Source organism: Dromiciops gliroides, chromosome 2 (genome assembly GCF_019393635.1).
Source record: "Dromiciops gliroides isolate mDroGli1 chromosome 2, mDroGli1.pri, whole genome shotgun sequence".
Taxonomy (NCBI): Eukaryota; Metazoa; Chordata; class Mammalia; order Microbiotheria; family Microbiotheriidae; genus Dromiciops; species Dromiciops gliroides.
In genome coordinates this window covers 426666629-426680665 of record NC_057862.1, presented here as the reverse complement: position 1 = coordinate 426680665, position 14037 = coordinate 426666629, and the positions used below count along the sequence as shown (strand labels likewise).

The window sequence follows — 14037 nt, the reverse complement described above, 5'->3', positions numbered from 1 at the left end:
ACATAGCCTCCACCCCCCATCACCAGTTTGCCTAGACTGGTCCTGTATCCTCCAAATTTGTCCCATTTCAGAGCTACTAAAGAGAATATCCTAAAGTACAGATCTGACTATGTTATTTCCCTGGACTCAATAAATGCCAGTGGTTCCCAATTATATTAAGGTTCAAATACTAAATTCTTTGGCATTTAAAGCTCTTCAGAACATAACTGTAGTCTATCTTTCCAACCTTATATATCATTCTCCTACACATGCTGGTTTGTTCAGCTGACCTGCTTACTGTTCCATATATATAATATGCCATCACCCATTTTCATTCTTCTTTACTGGCCGACCTCTTATGTTTTATGCCATATTACAAAAATCCAGAGCCCATTTTTCAAATACCATCTTCTAAACTAATTGCCTACTTTCCAAGTCTACTTTTCCCTTCTGAATCCCTCACCTTTGATGAGCAGTGGTAATGAAAACATCATCTTTGCCTTTAATATGGTCCTCAGTTTCTTTTCCAAGACTTCATAATGTTTAATAATACTGTCTAGTTTCTTTCTGACAATGTCATTTATGTCCACATGAATTTCCACCAAAAGTGGGTAGTAGTCAGCTGTTATAAGGTTGATAAAATAGCTGCCTTAATACCCCTTAGCAGGGAGTCATCAACCTACAATGTACAATGCTTACTTCTTCCATCTAACTTTTATTGGCTATGTCCCACCTGTCAGTACTTGTGGATCTACATCATCATTCCTTATACAATAAGCAGGTGTTTCCTCCAAAGATTACCCAACTCACTCTTTGGGAAGAGTTTCCTGTTTGTTTCTCAGTTGCATCTGCTTAGAGGGTTTTTTTTTTACCCTTGGTCCTCTGCACAGCTCTTAGGGTTCTCTCTCCCTGACCCCTAGCCTTCTGATCCAGGTCATGAGACCCTTTCTGCCTCTTCAGATTTGTTTAATCCGGACTTTTCACACTGGAGCAGTTCTATTTTTTTAAGGAATACTTCATGTTGCCTGAAAACGTGAAAAGCCAAGAGGTGTTTGGTGAGCCAAACAATTCCATCATGGAGATAACTTGAGTATTGAATCATGAGATGCTTTAAAACTTGTGTTGCCTCCACACAGATATCCTCTTCATGCCTTTGTTCCTGTCTAGCTCATTTTTTTTTCCCTATTAGATGGAACTTTCTGAGAGCAAGGTTTTTTTGTGTTTGGGATTTTTTAAATCTTTCTTTCTATGCCAAGCTCTTTGCACGGTGCCTGGCCCATGCACACAAGATACTCAGTGATTTGAGAGATGAGTGAGAACACTGCCTCCCTCTTCATGCAGCATATCCAAAGTGTTAGAGTCCAGATGTAGGGGTTCTCCTTTAATGTAGTTGAGAAGAATTGGCTGTAGAGCTGGCAGTCTGTTTCATTCAATTTTTGGTTCTCTTTTCCTTCCATGTCAACAATGTATGTTCTTATGAAGTGAATACTATCAGTTGTGCAGGAGAGTTGTTTTTCTTTCTGCAGATTTGTTTTTCCTTCCCCTGTATTCTGTTGTTTTATGAGAATATATTGCCTATAACATTAGGTTATCATTCTCCAAATTGTTTTGCTATGTAGTTGTAGTCTCAAAATAAGCTGGTGCTATTGCTGAGCAAAGCAAAGTTTTGCAGAGAAATCAAGTGTTTGCAAACTGTGATCATTTAGCTTGGTTTTTTTTTCTGTACTAACAACAAGAATAACTGATGTATATAATGCTTGAGGTTTACAAAGTGTTTTATATACATTATCTCACTGAATTTTGGTGACAACCGTATTGTGTACCACAGCCATTGTTAATTTTAGAGGTATGTGATTGCCCTGGGTCACAAACTGATCAAGCCCAGTCCTTTTCCCACTACACCATGCCCTGTACCTTAGTAGTGACTTAATGGCAGGTTAGTCAGCTTTCCTGCCTTTCAGTCTTCTACCTTATAAAGTGAAGAGTCATGCTGGGTATTCTCTAAGAGCCCTTCAAACTAACATTCTGTGATTCTGTAAATCAAACAAGATGATGTATGTGGAAGTATTTTGTATTCTCCAAACTTCTGTATCAACATAATGGATCTCTTTTATTATTTGTAGAAAGACTCTTTTTTAGAATTAAACTTTGTACTTTTTAGACACTTTCTCTCCATATATAAAATGTTGTCTTTCCAAACTCCTGAGTCCCTGCTTAACACTAATGCTTCTGTAACTCACTTTTTAGCTAACCTGAGATGGGAAAATCCAGTTTTACAAAACAGATAAATTAAGGGACTTTTTTTGTTTTGTACAAGGATGTGCCTTAGGATGCCTTTAAATGTTGGGTTCATCTACTATATTTAAAGTTTTATTCTTTTTTTTTTTTTTTTTTTTGGTGAGGCAGTTGGGGTTAAGTGACTTGCCCAGGGTTACACAGCCAGTAAGTGTTAAGTGTCTGAGGCTGGATTTGAACTCAGGTCCTCCTGAATCCAGGGCCGGTGCTTTATCCACTGCACCACCTAGCTGCCCCAAGTTTTATTCATTTTAAAGCCATTCCTTTTAAAAGTAACTATTTAGGAACTCACCAACTTCATAAAGCAAAGTGCTTGGACATTTATTCCCTTGAGCTCACTTTTTTGTATGTGCAACTCTAATTTCACTTTCTATGAGAATATTCAGCACAATTGAAAGACCTTTATTCTTGGTGTCTCTACACTGAAGTTTCAGACCCATCCAATAAGGGCCATTCTGACAAATTGCCCTGTCTGTACCTCTGTTTCCTCATCTACAAAATGCTATTGTTAATCCTTATCCTACTATTCTCACTGGATTATTGTATGTATCAAGAGAATATGTAATTTGTTTTATAAATTGTAATAAGCATATAAATATCAGCTACTATTTTTGAAGAGACAGCAAAATGAACATTAACTATCGCTAGGTCACATTTTGGCTCAGGCTTACTTTCACTCTTTTCCTTAGGAATCTATGGGGAAAAGTTCAGATGGGAAGTCTTACATCATTACTGGTAGCTGGAACCCAAAATCCCCACACTTCCAGGTTGTAAATGAAGAAACACCAAAAGGTATTTTCTCACTCACAGATGTTTGTGTTCATGCCTCCCCCCTCCCCAATAAGCTTCAGACTGTTGTTATCATTGGCACAAGGTCAACACAGCTCAGATTGTGTTACAGCAGATATCATTGAAACAACAACAGAAACTCAACATTACCTAAGTCCAAGCCCATATTCTGCCTATAACTGAAACAACCTATTTCTAATAAAAAGCTACTCCTGATTCTCCTACTAATTAGCTTTGTGATTTTGTGCAAATTATGACCTTGCTACCTCAGTTTCTTCTTCTGTAAAATGAAGGAGGTAGACTAAATAATCTCCACATTTTTTTAAAGTTCCAGTCTATTAGAAGTTGTTGAAATATGATTTGAGCTGTAAGCCAAATACTGTTCTTAGATGGAAAGTTACTGCAAAGTACTTGGGTTTCAGTCTTCCTCTTTGCCTTGATGAAGAGCATTGCTTCACACATATTACAATTAATTGGATCACAGTTTATCTTGCTTTGATTACATATTAGTCTTAATATTTCAAAGATATATAATTCCTTAATGGAGACTTGTTTTAATTATTTTATTATATGCTACTGTGTCAAAATTTGCTAAAGTTTATTTTGCAGAATTAAGAGGAACATGTTTGTCATAAGGATGAAAATAAGTTGCTTTCCTTTTCTCTCTCTGTCTTCAGACAAAGTGCTGTTCATGACTGCAGCTGTTGATTTGGTCATAACAGAAGTGCAGGAACCTGTCCGATTTCTTCTGGAGACAAAAGTCCGAGTTTGTTCACCTAATGAAAGGCTATTCTGGCCCTTCAGCAAACGTAGCACTACTGAAAACTTTTTTTTGAAGCTAAAACAGGTACTAATTCCTTCTGCACAATTCTTATGGTAAAAAATAAGTCTAGAACTTCTTGGTCAGTTCAAAGGCATTTATTTGATCCAGTACCCTAAAATTAGAGAAACTCATTTTATTTCCTGCTATCTATATTTTTAAGTATATGTATTGATAAACGTTGACTTTGTCCCATTCAGGAGTTTGCTCTTGGATTTGGGAACATCGTTGTTTTTTATTTTATAAATATTTTTCTTAAGTAATAAGAGCTTACATTTCTTTGATAATGGAAATTTTGCCAAGCACTATGAAATAGTATAATACAAACAGTATTGTTTGCATTTTGTAGAAGATAAAAGTAGAGCATCTAAAATATTATTAACTAAAACTTATAAAGGAGCAATCTTTTGGAACCTATTATTTCTTTTTTTTTTTTTTTTTTGCAGGGCAAAGGGGGTTAAGTGACTTGCCCAGGGTCACACAGCTAGTAAGTGTCAAGTGTCTGAGGCCAGATTTGAACTCAGGTCTTCCTGAATCCAGGGCCGGTGCCCCATCCATTGTGCCATCTAGCTGCCCCTATTTCATTTTTTTTTTTTTTGCAGGCAATGGGGGTTAAGTGACTTGCCCAGGGTCACACAGCTAGTAAGTGTCAAGTGTCTGAAGCCGGATTTGAACTCAGGTACTCCTGAATCCAGAGCCGGTACTTTAACCACTGCGCCATCTAGCTGCCCCTGTTTTTAAAATTATATTCCCCCCCTTTTTTACATCAAAATAATTTCCCTATATCCCTATCCCATTGAAACCTTTCCTTGTAATGAAGGAAAACATCAAAGCAAAGCCAACCAAAGACACAGCAACTGAATCTGAGTATATATGCCTCTCCACATCCTTAGTCCCCACCTCTCTACAGAGGGCAGGAAAATGTTTCCATTTCATTTCTATAGGGTCAGAGTTTTGCAGTTCTTCAGAGTTTGATTGCATTTTAAAAATATCATTCACATTATTATAGTCATTGTATAAATTTTTCTCTTAGTCTTGCTTTCTTCACTCTGCATCACATTGTTCCAGTCTTCTTATTTCTTTCTAAATTCTTTAAATTTATCATTTCTTATGATAAAATAATTTTGCATGTAGCACAGTTTGGCCATTCCCCAATAGATGGGACACCCAGTATGTTTGCTTTTTTAAAATTTGGCTACCTAAAAGTATGCTGCTTTAAATATTTTGTTTTATATATGACCTTTAGGAACATATTGTGGCAGTTTTGCGGTTAAAAGAAAGAACAGTAGGTTCTTTGATCCTTTCTCAGTCAGAACCTTAAGTGGATAGTACTGACTTTGAAAGTTCAGAAAACTGATTTCATTAGTTCAGGCTCTAGGGAAAGAGCTAATGCTAATCAGACTTACAGGTGAATAACTAATAAACCTAAATGTCAGTTTATTTAAAATGAAAGATACTAGGGGGCGGCTAGGTGGCGCAGTGGATAAAGCACCGGCCCTGGATTCAGGAGTACCTGAGTTCAAATCCGGCTTCAGACACTTGACACTTACTAGCTGTGTGACCCTGGGCAAGTCACTTAACCCCCATTGCCCTGCAAAAAAAAAAAAAAAAGATACTAGTAATTTCATCTGTAACAGGTAGCCAATCCTAATTAGGCCCATTAAGGGGACCCATTTTCATTTCATTTAAATAAACATTTATTAATTGCCTACTATGGGCCAGGCACTATGCTAAGCTTAACTAGGAACACAAAAAGAGACAAAAGACAAGGAGCTCAAGGAGTTTACAATGTAATGGGGGAGATGACATGCAAATATATATATGTGAGTGTGTGTGTGTGTGTGTGTGTGTGTGTGTGTGTGTGTGTGTATATACATTTATACATACATCTACATATGTATACAAGTGTATTCCTATTTATCCTGCATAGAGCTTGCTTGGGGTTGGGGTTTAGAGGAGGTTTTCCTGTAGGAGGTGCGATTTTAGTCGGGACTTAAAGGAAACCAGGGAGGTCAGAAATTAGAGTAAAGGAGGGGGAGCCAGAGAAAATGCCCACAGCTGAGAGATGGAGAGACTTGTTTGTGGAACAGCCAGGAGGCCAATACCTCTGGATCAGAGTATGTGGCAGAAAGTGAGGTATAACAAGACTGGAAAAGTAGAAGGGGACTAAGTTACAAAAGACTGAATACCAACCAATTTTATATTTGCTCTTGGAGACAATAGGGAGCATTACTAGGGGTGGTAACATGCCCAGACCTGTGTTTTAGGAAAATCACTTTGGCATCTAAATGGAGGATGGAGTGGAATAGGGAGAGACTGGAGGAAGGCAGACCCACAAGCAGGCTAATGCAGTAATCTAGGCATGAAATGATGATGGTCCGCATTAGAATAGTGGAAGTATCAGAGGAAAAGAGGGTATGTATTTGAAAGATGTTGCAAGATGAAATTGAAGGCCATGGCAACAGCTTGGATATTGTGGGTGAGAGATAGTTGATATATCATTTATACATCAGGAGATTGTTTGTAGAGTTTAAAATTAAGGCAAAGGATTCTAGTATCCCTCAGAACCATTTCCATTAATTTGTGGCATATTATTGAGGTTTTCTTTTCACTTGTTCTTCTTGGCCCCAGAGCATGGAAATAAGATCAAAGGATAGAAGTTGTAAGGAGAGAGATTCAGTGAGGAAAAACTAGCAGTTAATTTAAAACTTTAGTGATTCTTTGATTTCATCAATGTCGATTCTCCACTCATTGTTGCAGATTACAATCCATTAATTTCTTGCTTTGTGACTATTGTTCATGCTTTCCCATAAATCCTCCACAAAGGTATCCTAGTATGCTGGCTGCTTTCTTCCAGATATTTTAAAATTAAAACTATTAAATTAAAACAAAAATTATTTAAAATGAAAACATTGGAGCATGCACAGCACCTCTTGGTTATTCCTTATTCCTCTACATAAACAGCTCACCTCTTTTCCAGTCATACAGCTTGCTGATGATATCCTTTACAGCATTTCTCCACTACAACTCTTTATTAATAATATCCTGCAGCCTGCTCATGCCCACTATGTACCTCTTGTCTTTAGGTGACCCTTAACTTTAATTCTACAGAAACAGGATTTCAGTGACTCACAATCATGCAACATCTGATGTTTAAAAAGGTGGGCTTTTATTTCAGAAAGAAATTAGGGGGGCAGCTAGGTGGTGCAGTGGATAAACACCAGGCCTGGATTCAGGATGACCTGAGTTCAAATCTGGCCTCAGACACTTGACACTTACTGGCTGTGTGACCCTGGGCAAGTCACTTAACCCTCATTGCCCCACCACCAAAAAAAAAAAGAAAGAAATTAGGAATCATTAAAAGCCCTGCAAAACTTCCAAGGCAATCCAATCTATTATACTTTTTCAATTCTAATTCTAGCTTATTATCTAGCCATAGCATTTGTCCAAGAAATATGTACTGAGGTGCCAGATCTATGAGTTGTCTACCCAAATGTAAATCTTAGTCTGGATAATAGGAATTCTTCATCTGCTTAGTTTTTCCCCAAGTGGCTAATAAAGCCAAAGTATTTTGAGTAGATCTCACTTAGGATTTATAAAGTTCTATAGTTTGATACAGTGAGCACAGTGTCATCTGCCAACAAAATCTTCTGGAGGACTTCGCCATCCATAGGGACTTTACTCTCACTTTGATTTTAACTCTTTACTAAAAATCATCCTTGAAAGTGGCAAAAACCATTAGTGAGAAGTATCTCTATTTTATGACTGTTTGATAGCAATAATCAGAAGATCACTGGGTGGTGTTATCTTTATTGTTACCTCTTTCAAGGAATCCTGTATGATACTGACATAGGCATGGTTGACAGCTTATTGGGAGGGAAAGCCTTTAAGATGTCATTCTGCTCTACCCAAATATTTTTAATAGTAAACAAGTTTAGTGTAATCTTGTATTTTCTCTGCATATTAGTTATCTGACCATAAACATGTATTCTTCTGTTGAATGTTAGTAATGTTACCTTCATCGAGATGTCCTACATGCCTGGGTAAATTGGTCTCAAAAAGTTTTGACAACATAGGAAAATAGCTTTATTGATGGTATTGATATTTTTTTTAATTCCCTTTTTGCTGATACTTTTTTCTAAGCCTTTAGTAACTTCCCCCTTTTTAGATAGCTTAAGAAGCCCTGGCTAGTTGCCTACTTTTTTAGTCTGTTGCACCTCAAAAGGAGTCCTCAATATCTTCAAAAATCATTTCACCACCAACCCAGATCTTCTTTCTATTTACTTGGTTTAGTCCAACTTCTTTTCGCATCTTTGGCTTATTTAGTGCCTTTTCTCCTTCTTTATTTTGGCCTCTCACTTTAAGAGTCCAAATGTGGTAGCTCCATTTGTCATTGGTCAGTAAAAGAGGTTGTTACAGTAATCCTTACAGATCGTTTTCATTTTTAATTGTTCATTTTGCCCCCTCGAATTTTATGTCATTGGGATCATCTGCTTTATAAGGTGATGATGATCATGTATTCCACCATCTTCTTCCACAATATTTATTAAATGAGTAGATAGCCTAAACCGTTGTTGCCCTTAGTTGCTGTATTCCTTTTGATCAGGAGAGTAAACATTTGCTGGCTTAGGTGGTTTGTAGGCTTCTTGGGGCTCTGTGTTACATTTACATTGGTTAGCCTTTTTTAGTAAAGTTCTGTGTGTTTTTTTCTATTTGTTCTTTTACCTATTCCCTATTTATTTCACATCTACAGCTTATTGAAATAAGACAACCTGCAGTTGTCTCAATTGTATGCCATATCTTTCTCATTTTTATTCTCCTAATTTGATGATCATTTTGTTCTCTGCTCTAATAAGTTGATGATCTAACTGTACAGTTAATTAAAAATGATTCACACTTTGGTAACTATTCGTTTCTTGTATATTATAATGTTCATTTCATTTTAAAGTCACTTGATGCTTGCCCATTCAATGCTGTATGACTCCATTTCTGAAGAAAGCTTGGTATATAGGTATGAAGCTTCTTTGTAGTCTGTAAGCCTCTGGAATCTCATTTCTCATTCCTGAATCTTCGTTTTCAACATATTTTTCACTGTCCTCATTTAGGTAATTACAGCTGATAAAAAGTTTTTAATTAGCTTCCTCAGAAGGCCCTCCTTCACCAGAGATTTTCCGGCAGATCCTTGTCAAGGATATTATATTAAGAAAGAATTTTTCTCGGGTATAGTTTGAATTAGATGACCTCTGAGGTTCTGTATTTCTGATTGGATAATAGTCCTCAGTTAACAAGCACTTATACATCATTACCATGCAATAGGCCCTTGCTAAGTGCCAGAATAATAGGTACTTCACCAAAACATCCTTTACCCCCTAAGCAGTACTGGAGATGTTGACAAAAACCTTACTCCTTGGATTACTTTTGTAAGGTTACTTTGTGTTTTGACCACATTGCCTCAGATATGTCACAATTAATTGGATCAGAGCTTATCTTTTATATTAGCCTCCTTGAGAGTTCTAAGACTTGTTTCCTTGATGAAAACCAGTGACACATTCTGTTCCCTAGTGATTTCATCAGTAGCATGATTGTTGAATGTAAAAAAAAAGCATTTAATTTAGTCGAGCAAATTGACACTTAAGTCTCTCTACATCAACGTTACACAAAATCATACACACATATACACACAAAATTCCTTGAAAGAGATAACAAGGATAACCCTGTTCAGTAACCCTCATATCATTAATATCATTTGTTCAGACCTATATGCAGTTAGATATGCAACCTAATATCCCTTTTCCATTAAGCACATGTTGCTTAGAGAGTAGCAAATGAATAAGAAGAGCATCCTAGATTACTTTAGGGAAATTGCAAATTTCTGTTAACAACTTTAAGCTTTTCCCTGACACAAAATAGCATCTTTTAAATAAAATTATTCTTTTATTGATATCGTATAGCTACAAATTATGGAGCACTCTAGTTTTCAAAGACTGAAGTTGAGAATTAACCAAAGGGCAATCAAGAGAGGTGTGTGATGGGCAAGAGTAGGCTACAGCCTGTTACAAAGGATTACAAAGGAGAAGCAGGATACAGGATGTCATAAACTATGAAATTTTTAAAAGATAGGGTGAGAGACGGGGAAGCTAGGTGGTGCAATGGATAGAGCATTGGCCCTGGATTCAGGAGGACCTGAGTTCAAATCCGGCTTCAGACACTTGACACTTACTAGCTGTGTGCCCCTGGGCAAGTCACTTAACTCTCATTGCCCCACAAAAAAAGAGAGAGAAAAAAAAAGACAGGGTGAGAGCTAGGGATAATGATTGGACAATTTGTGTGTTCCATTGGCATCCTCAAGATGCCAGGAAGACCTCCCCCCAAGTGATCCCTGAAGCACACTTGGAAGAACAAGTTGAAGAATTGCACAGGATAAGCAGCATGAATTGGTCACATCTCCCAGCCTGAGGTTTTGCTTCAGTGAAATTGAAATAAAAAAGGCTTAAACTACTTGTTTTACAGAGTCATATAAGATATGTCCCTACTTCTAACCTAATCTCATACAGTAACTATAAAGTGCATAAAGTCTTTCTGCCTAGGATCCTCTTTGTAAATCTCAAAGTACCAAACCTATTCTAATCTTCCTCAGATTTTTGTCTCTTCTCCCCATTTGATATCTATGGTACCCTATGAATCTATATTTCTATGTATCCCCTATGAAGTAACCACATATACATATTCTGGAATCCATGGTAGACCTGTAGGGATTCAAAGTGGATGGGATTGATTTGAATTCTGCACATGGTTATAAAATATTTCAGTATAATACTTTAACAGAGTCTCTTTTAACCTAGGATAATTTTGCCAAAAATAACTGCATATGGGATGGAATGCAAAGTTAAACATGCTCCTACTGTAAACCTAACCTTTTGATGAACCTGCTAGATTGTTTTACACCCATTCTGTCTAAGTGGCATACTGACAGTAGAGATTACCTAGTTTTTATATTTCCCCAACAATAAATCAGAAACAAGGGAGGGAATGTCCCAAATTTATTCTACCATTTTCTCTTTATGTGGATGAATCATTTTTTTTAATGTAATGAGGAAAATTTGAATAACTAATGCCACTAGGGGCAGCTAGGTGGCATAATGGATAAAGCACTGGCCCTGGATTCAGGAGGACCTGAGTTCAAATGTGACCTCAGACACTTGACACTTACTAGCTGTGTGACCCTGGAAGAGTCACTTAACCCTCATTGCCCTGCAAAAAATAAAATAAAATAAAAATAACTAAGGCCACAAATATTCATCTGTTACAGTTTCAGAAGTTTAACTTAATAAGGCATAATTTCTTTTACCAAACTTGCATACAGTGTCACTTTTATCACCATTTTAATGATTTCTGATTCACAGGAATGATTATATTTGAAATCAGTTTGTGTATAGTATTACAAGGTATCTCTGAAGATGAAGTGTTTGCTCTGATACCTTAGGGCATATTGTCAATGCTTAATGAAATCTCAGTAACTAACTGATGATAGAATACTGGCTTAAATCGTGAATGGTTGTTGGTCTGATACCTCCTTGGACAGTCTCTAATAGTTTTCTTAACTTATTCTGCATTTGTTGTGTTCTCTCTTTTTCTTATTTCTAATTTGTGTTGTATGGGTATATCCATTATTTGCTTGCCAAAAATTAAGCACAAAATACTTCCATTTTTAAAACTCTCTCATCCCCAACAGTAAGTTTTCCTTGTAGGGCAAAATTCCCCTTTAGAAAAAGGGGGAGATAAAGACATTAAACTTATTTTCATCATCAATTTTTTGCTCTTCAAATAAGGAAAACCAGAAATTTACACAAACATTTAAATATATATTCAACATTGATTTCAACCCTTTTCCTCAAATCTGCTCCCCCCCAAAATAAATAAAATGTGAAGACTCGATACCTTTTTTTTTTAAATCTCAGAAGCATTGCCACCTGTGGTGATTATTAATTAGATTTGGATGGCTCAACATTAGAGAAGTAGCTTTTTAAGTTTTGATGGGATGAAAACAGTTCACTTTTAGTCCACTTAGAATGCATGCAATAGGAAGGAACTGGACAGAAACCAAAGTTTCTTGACAGTCATTCAAAGTACATAGAAGATAGACTGGACATTCATAGAACTTTAGGGCTGCAGAATCCTTAGAATATAGAAGGGGAAAGGAGAAGTGGTCCTAGAACATAGAACTCTGAGCTCGAATGGAGCTTAGAATACTTGATATTAGAATTGAAAGGAGCCTTAGTGATCTCCTGTTTAAACACTTCCTTTTACAGATGAAGATCTGGGCTGTAGTAAGGTGCAGCAACTTGCCCAGGGACACACACAACAAATGAGAGGCAGAGCCTCAACTCACACCCACATCTCCTGGCTCTCTAGCCCCATCCACTCCATGTACCTATACATATGCTATAGTAACTTGGATGTTTTATTTCCTCACATGTTCCTTTGCACTTCCCAGAGCAGCTATTTCAAAGCTCTTTCCTGAAGCCCTCTATGCAACACTCTCCCAGCTTCTGTTTTATTGAGAAAATAGAGGCCTTCCAACCTGAGCTCTCTAGTGTCCCCTATCCTAAAGCCATTTTACATCATATACCATTCTCTCTTACTTTGCTCTAGTAAAGACTTGGCTTTTCTCTTTCCCAAGATCAAACCCTTGTTAACCATACTTATGCTTATTATTTCATCACTTCCTTTTTCCTTGGGAAGCTTGTTTCTTCCATCATTCCCACCCTCTAATTTCCATGTTCTTTTTATCTACTGGCTCTTTCCTGCTATCTACACATATACCCAGATTTCTTTTATCCTTAAAAAGCCTTCACTTAATCTTGTCCTCAGATTATCATTTTTATATCTCTCTTTTATTTCACAACCAAACTCCTAGAAAAAATTGTGTACATTCTTGGCCTCCAGTCCTTGCCCTTATTTCCTCACTTCCCACTGAGTGCTCCCTCTCTCTCTCCTCTCTCCTCTCTCCTCTCTCCTCTCTCCTCTCCCTCTTCCTCTCCCTCTCCTTCCCCTCTTTCTATCTCCCCTATCTCCCCCCCCCGTCTCCCTCCCCTCCTCTCTCCCGCCTCTCCCTTCCTCTTTCTCCCCCTCCCCACCTCCATCCCTTCCTCTTTCTCCCCCTCTCTTGTATTTGCCTGTCTGTGTACATGTTGTTTTAACTCTAAGTGAAACGTAAGTCGGTTGAGGGCAAGGACCATTTTTTCTTTTAGGTCCAGATCCAGTATAGTGCTTCGTATGTGGTAGGTGTTTAAATGCTTGCTGAATTGAATGCTGCAACAAATCAAAAGTACAGATTAATGAATGGACCTAATTCATATTGTTCTTTCCTAAAGATAAAACAGAAAGACAGAAAAAGTAACACCGACACTTTATATGAAGTTGTGTGCTTGGAGAGTGAATCAGAAAGAGAAAGGAGAAAAACTACAGCCAGTCCCTCCCTTCGCCTGCCACAGTCAGGGTCCCAGAGTTCAATGATACCTTCCCCTCCAGAAGATGATGAAGAGGAAGGTAAGATTTAAGCTAAAATTATGATATAGCTTCAGTTGCTTGCAGGCTTTTTTGGAATCATAGCATTATCTGGTATTATTTTCCAGTTAGAACTGGAAAAAAAATCAAAACATACCTTTTAGTTTATAAGCATGCATGCATACATACATACATACATACATACATACATACATACATACATACACATATATATTCTATGTTTTGGGGTTTGGTTTTTTAGAAATTTGAGTGAACCCTAACAGCTCTCTCTTACTGCCATTATAATCCCCTGACTAATACTTTAGGCCCTAAAGCATTTTGAAATGCAAAAGAATTTATTTATGTTAGAAGGTTCAAGAAGATGAGCACCTCACAAAAATTTAACTCTAGTTTAAAATAACAAAGTATCCATTTGGGAATGTAGTTCATTTTCCTGCTATCATAGTATTCAGAGCTAAAAGAGATCATCCAGTACAACCCCCTTATTTTAAAGATGAGGAAATTAAGGCCTGAAAAATTAAGTTGCTTGGTCAAGGCCATAAACTTTTAAATACCATAGGTGGAATTCGATTAGAATTGAAAACAACATGATTTGATGACATTTTGAATGCACAAATTTAAATAAA

General features: G+C 37.1%; 1 protein-coding gene across 7 annotated transcripts in view; it reads left to right on the top strand.

The window, feature by feature from the left end:
- The window catches only part of RABGAP1 (RAB GTPase activating protein 1), a 241947-nt gene that overhangs the window by 93772 nt on the left and 134138 nt on the right, over window positions 1–14037 (top strand). For all 7 annotated transcript variants that reach the window (XM_043981839.1, XM_043981838.1, XM_043981843.1 and 4 more), the window contains 3 exons: window positions 2964–3066; window positions 3741–3910; window positions 13258–13432. In XM_043981839.1, the coding sequence (XP_043837774.1) occupies window positions 2964–3066; window positions 3741–3910; window positions 13258–13432 (448 nt within the window). The remainder of the gene's footprint in view (window positions 1–2963; window positions 3067–3740; window positions 3911–13257; window positions 13433–14037) is intronic.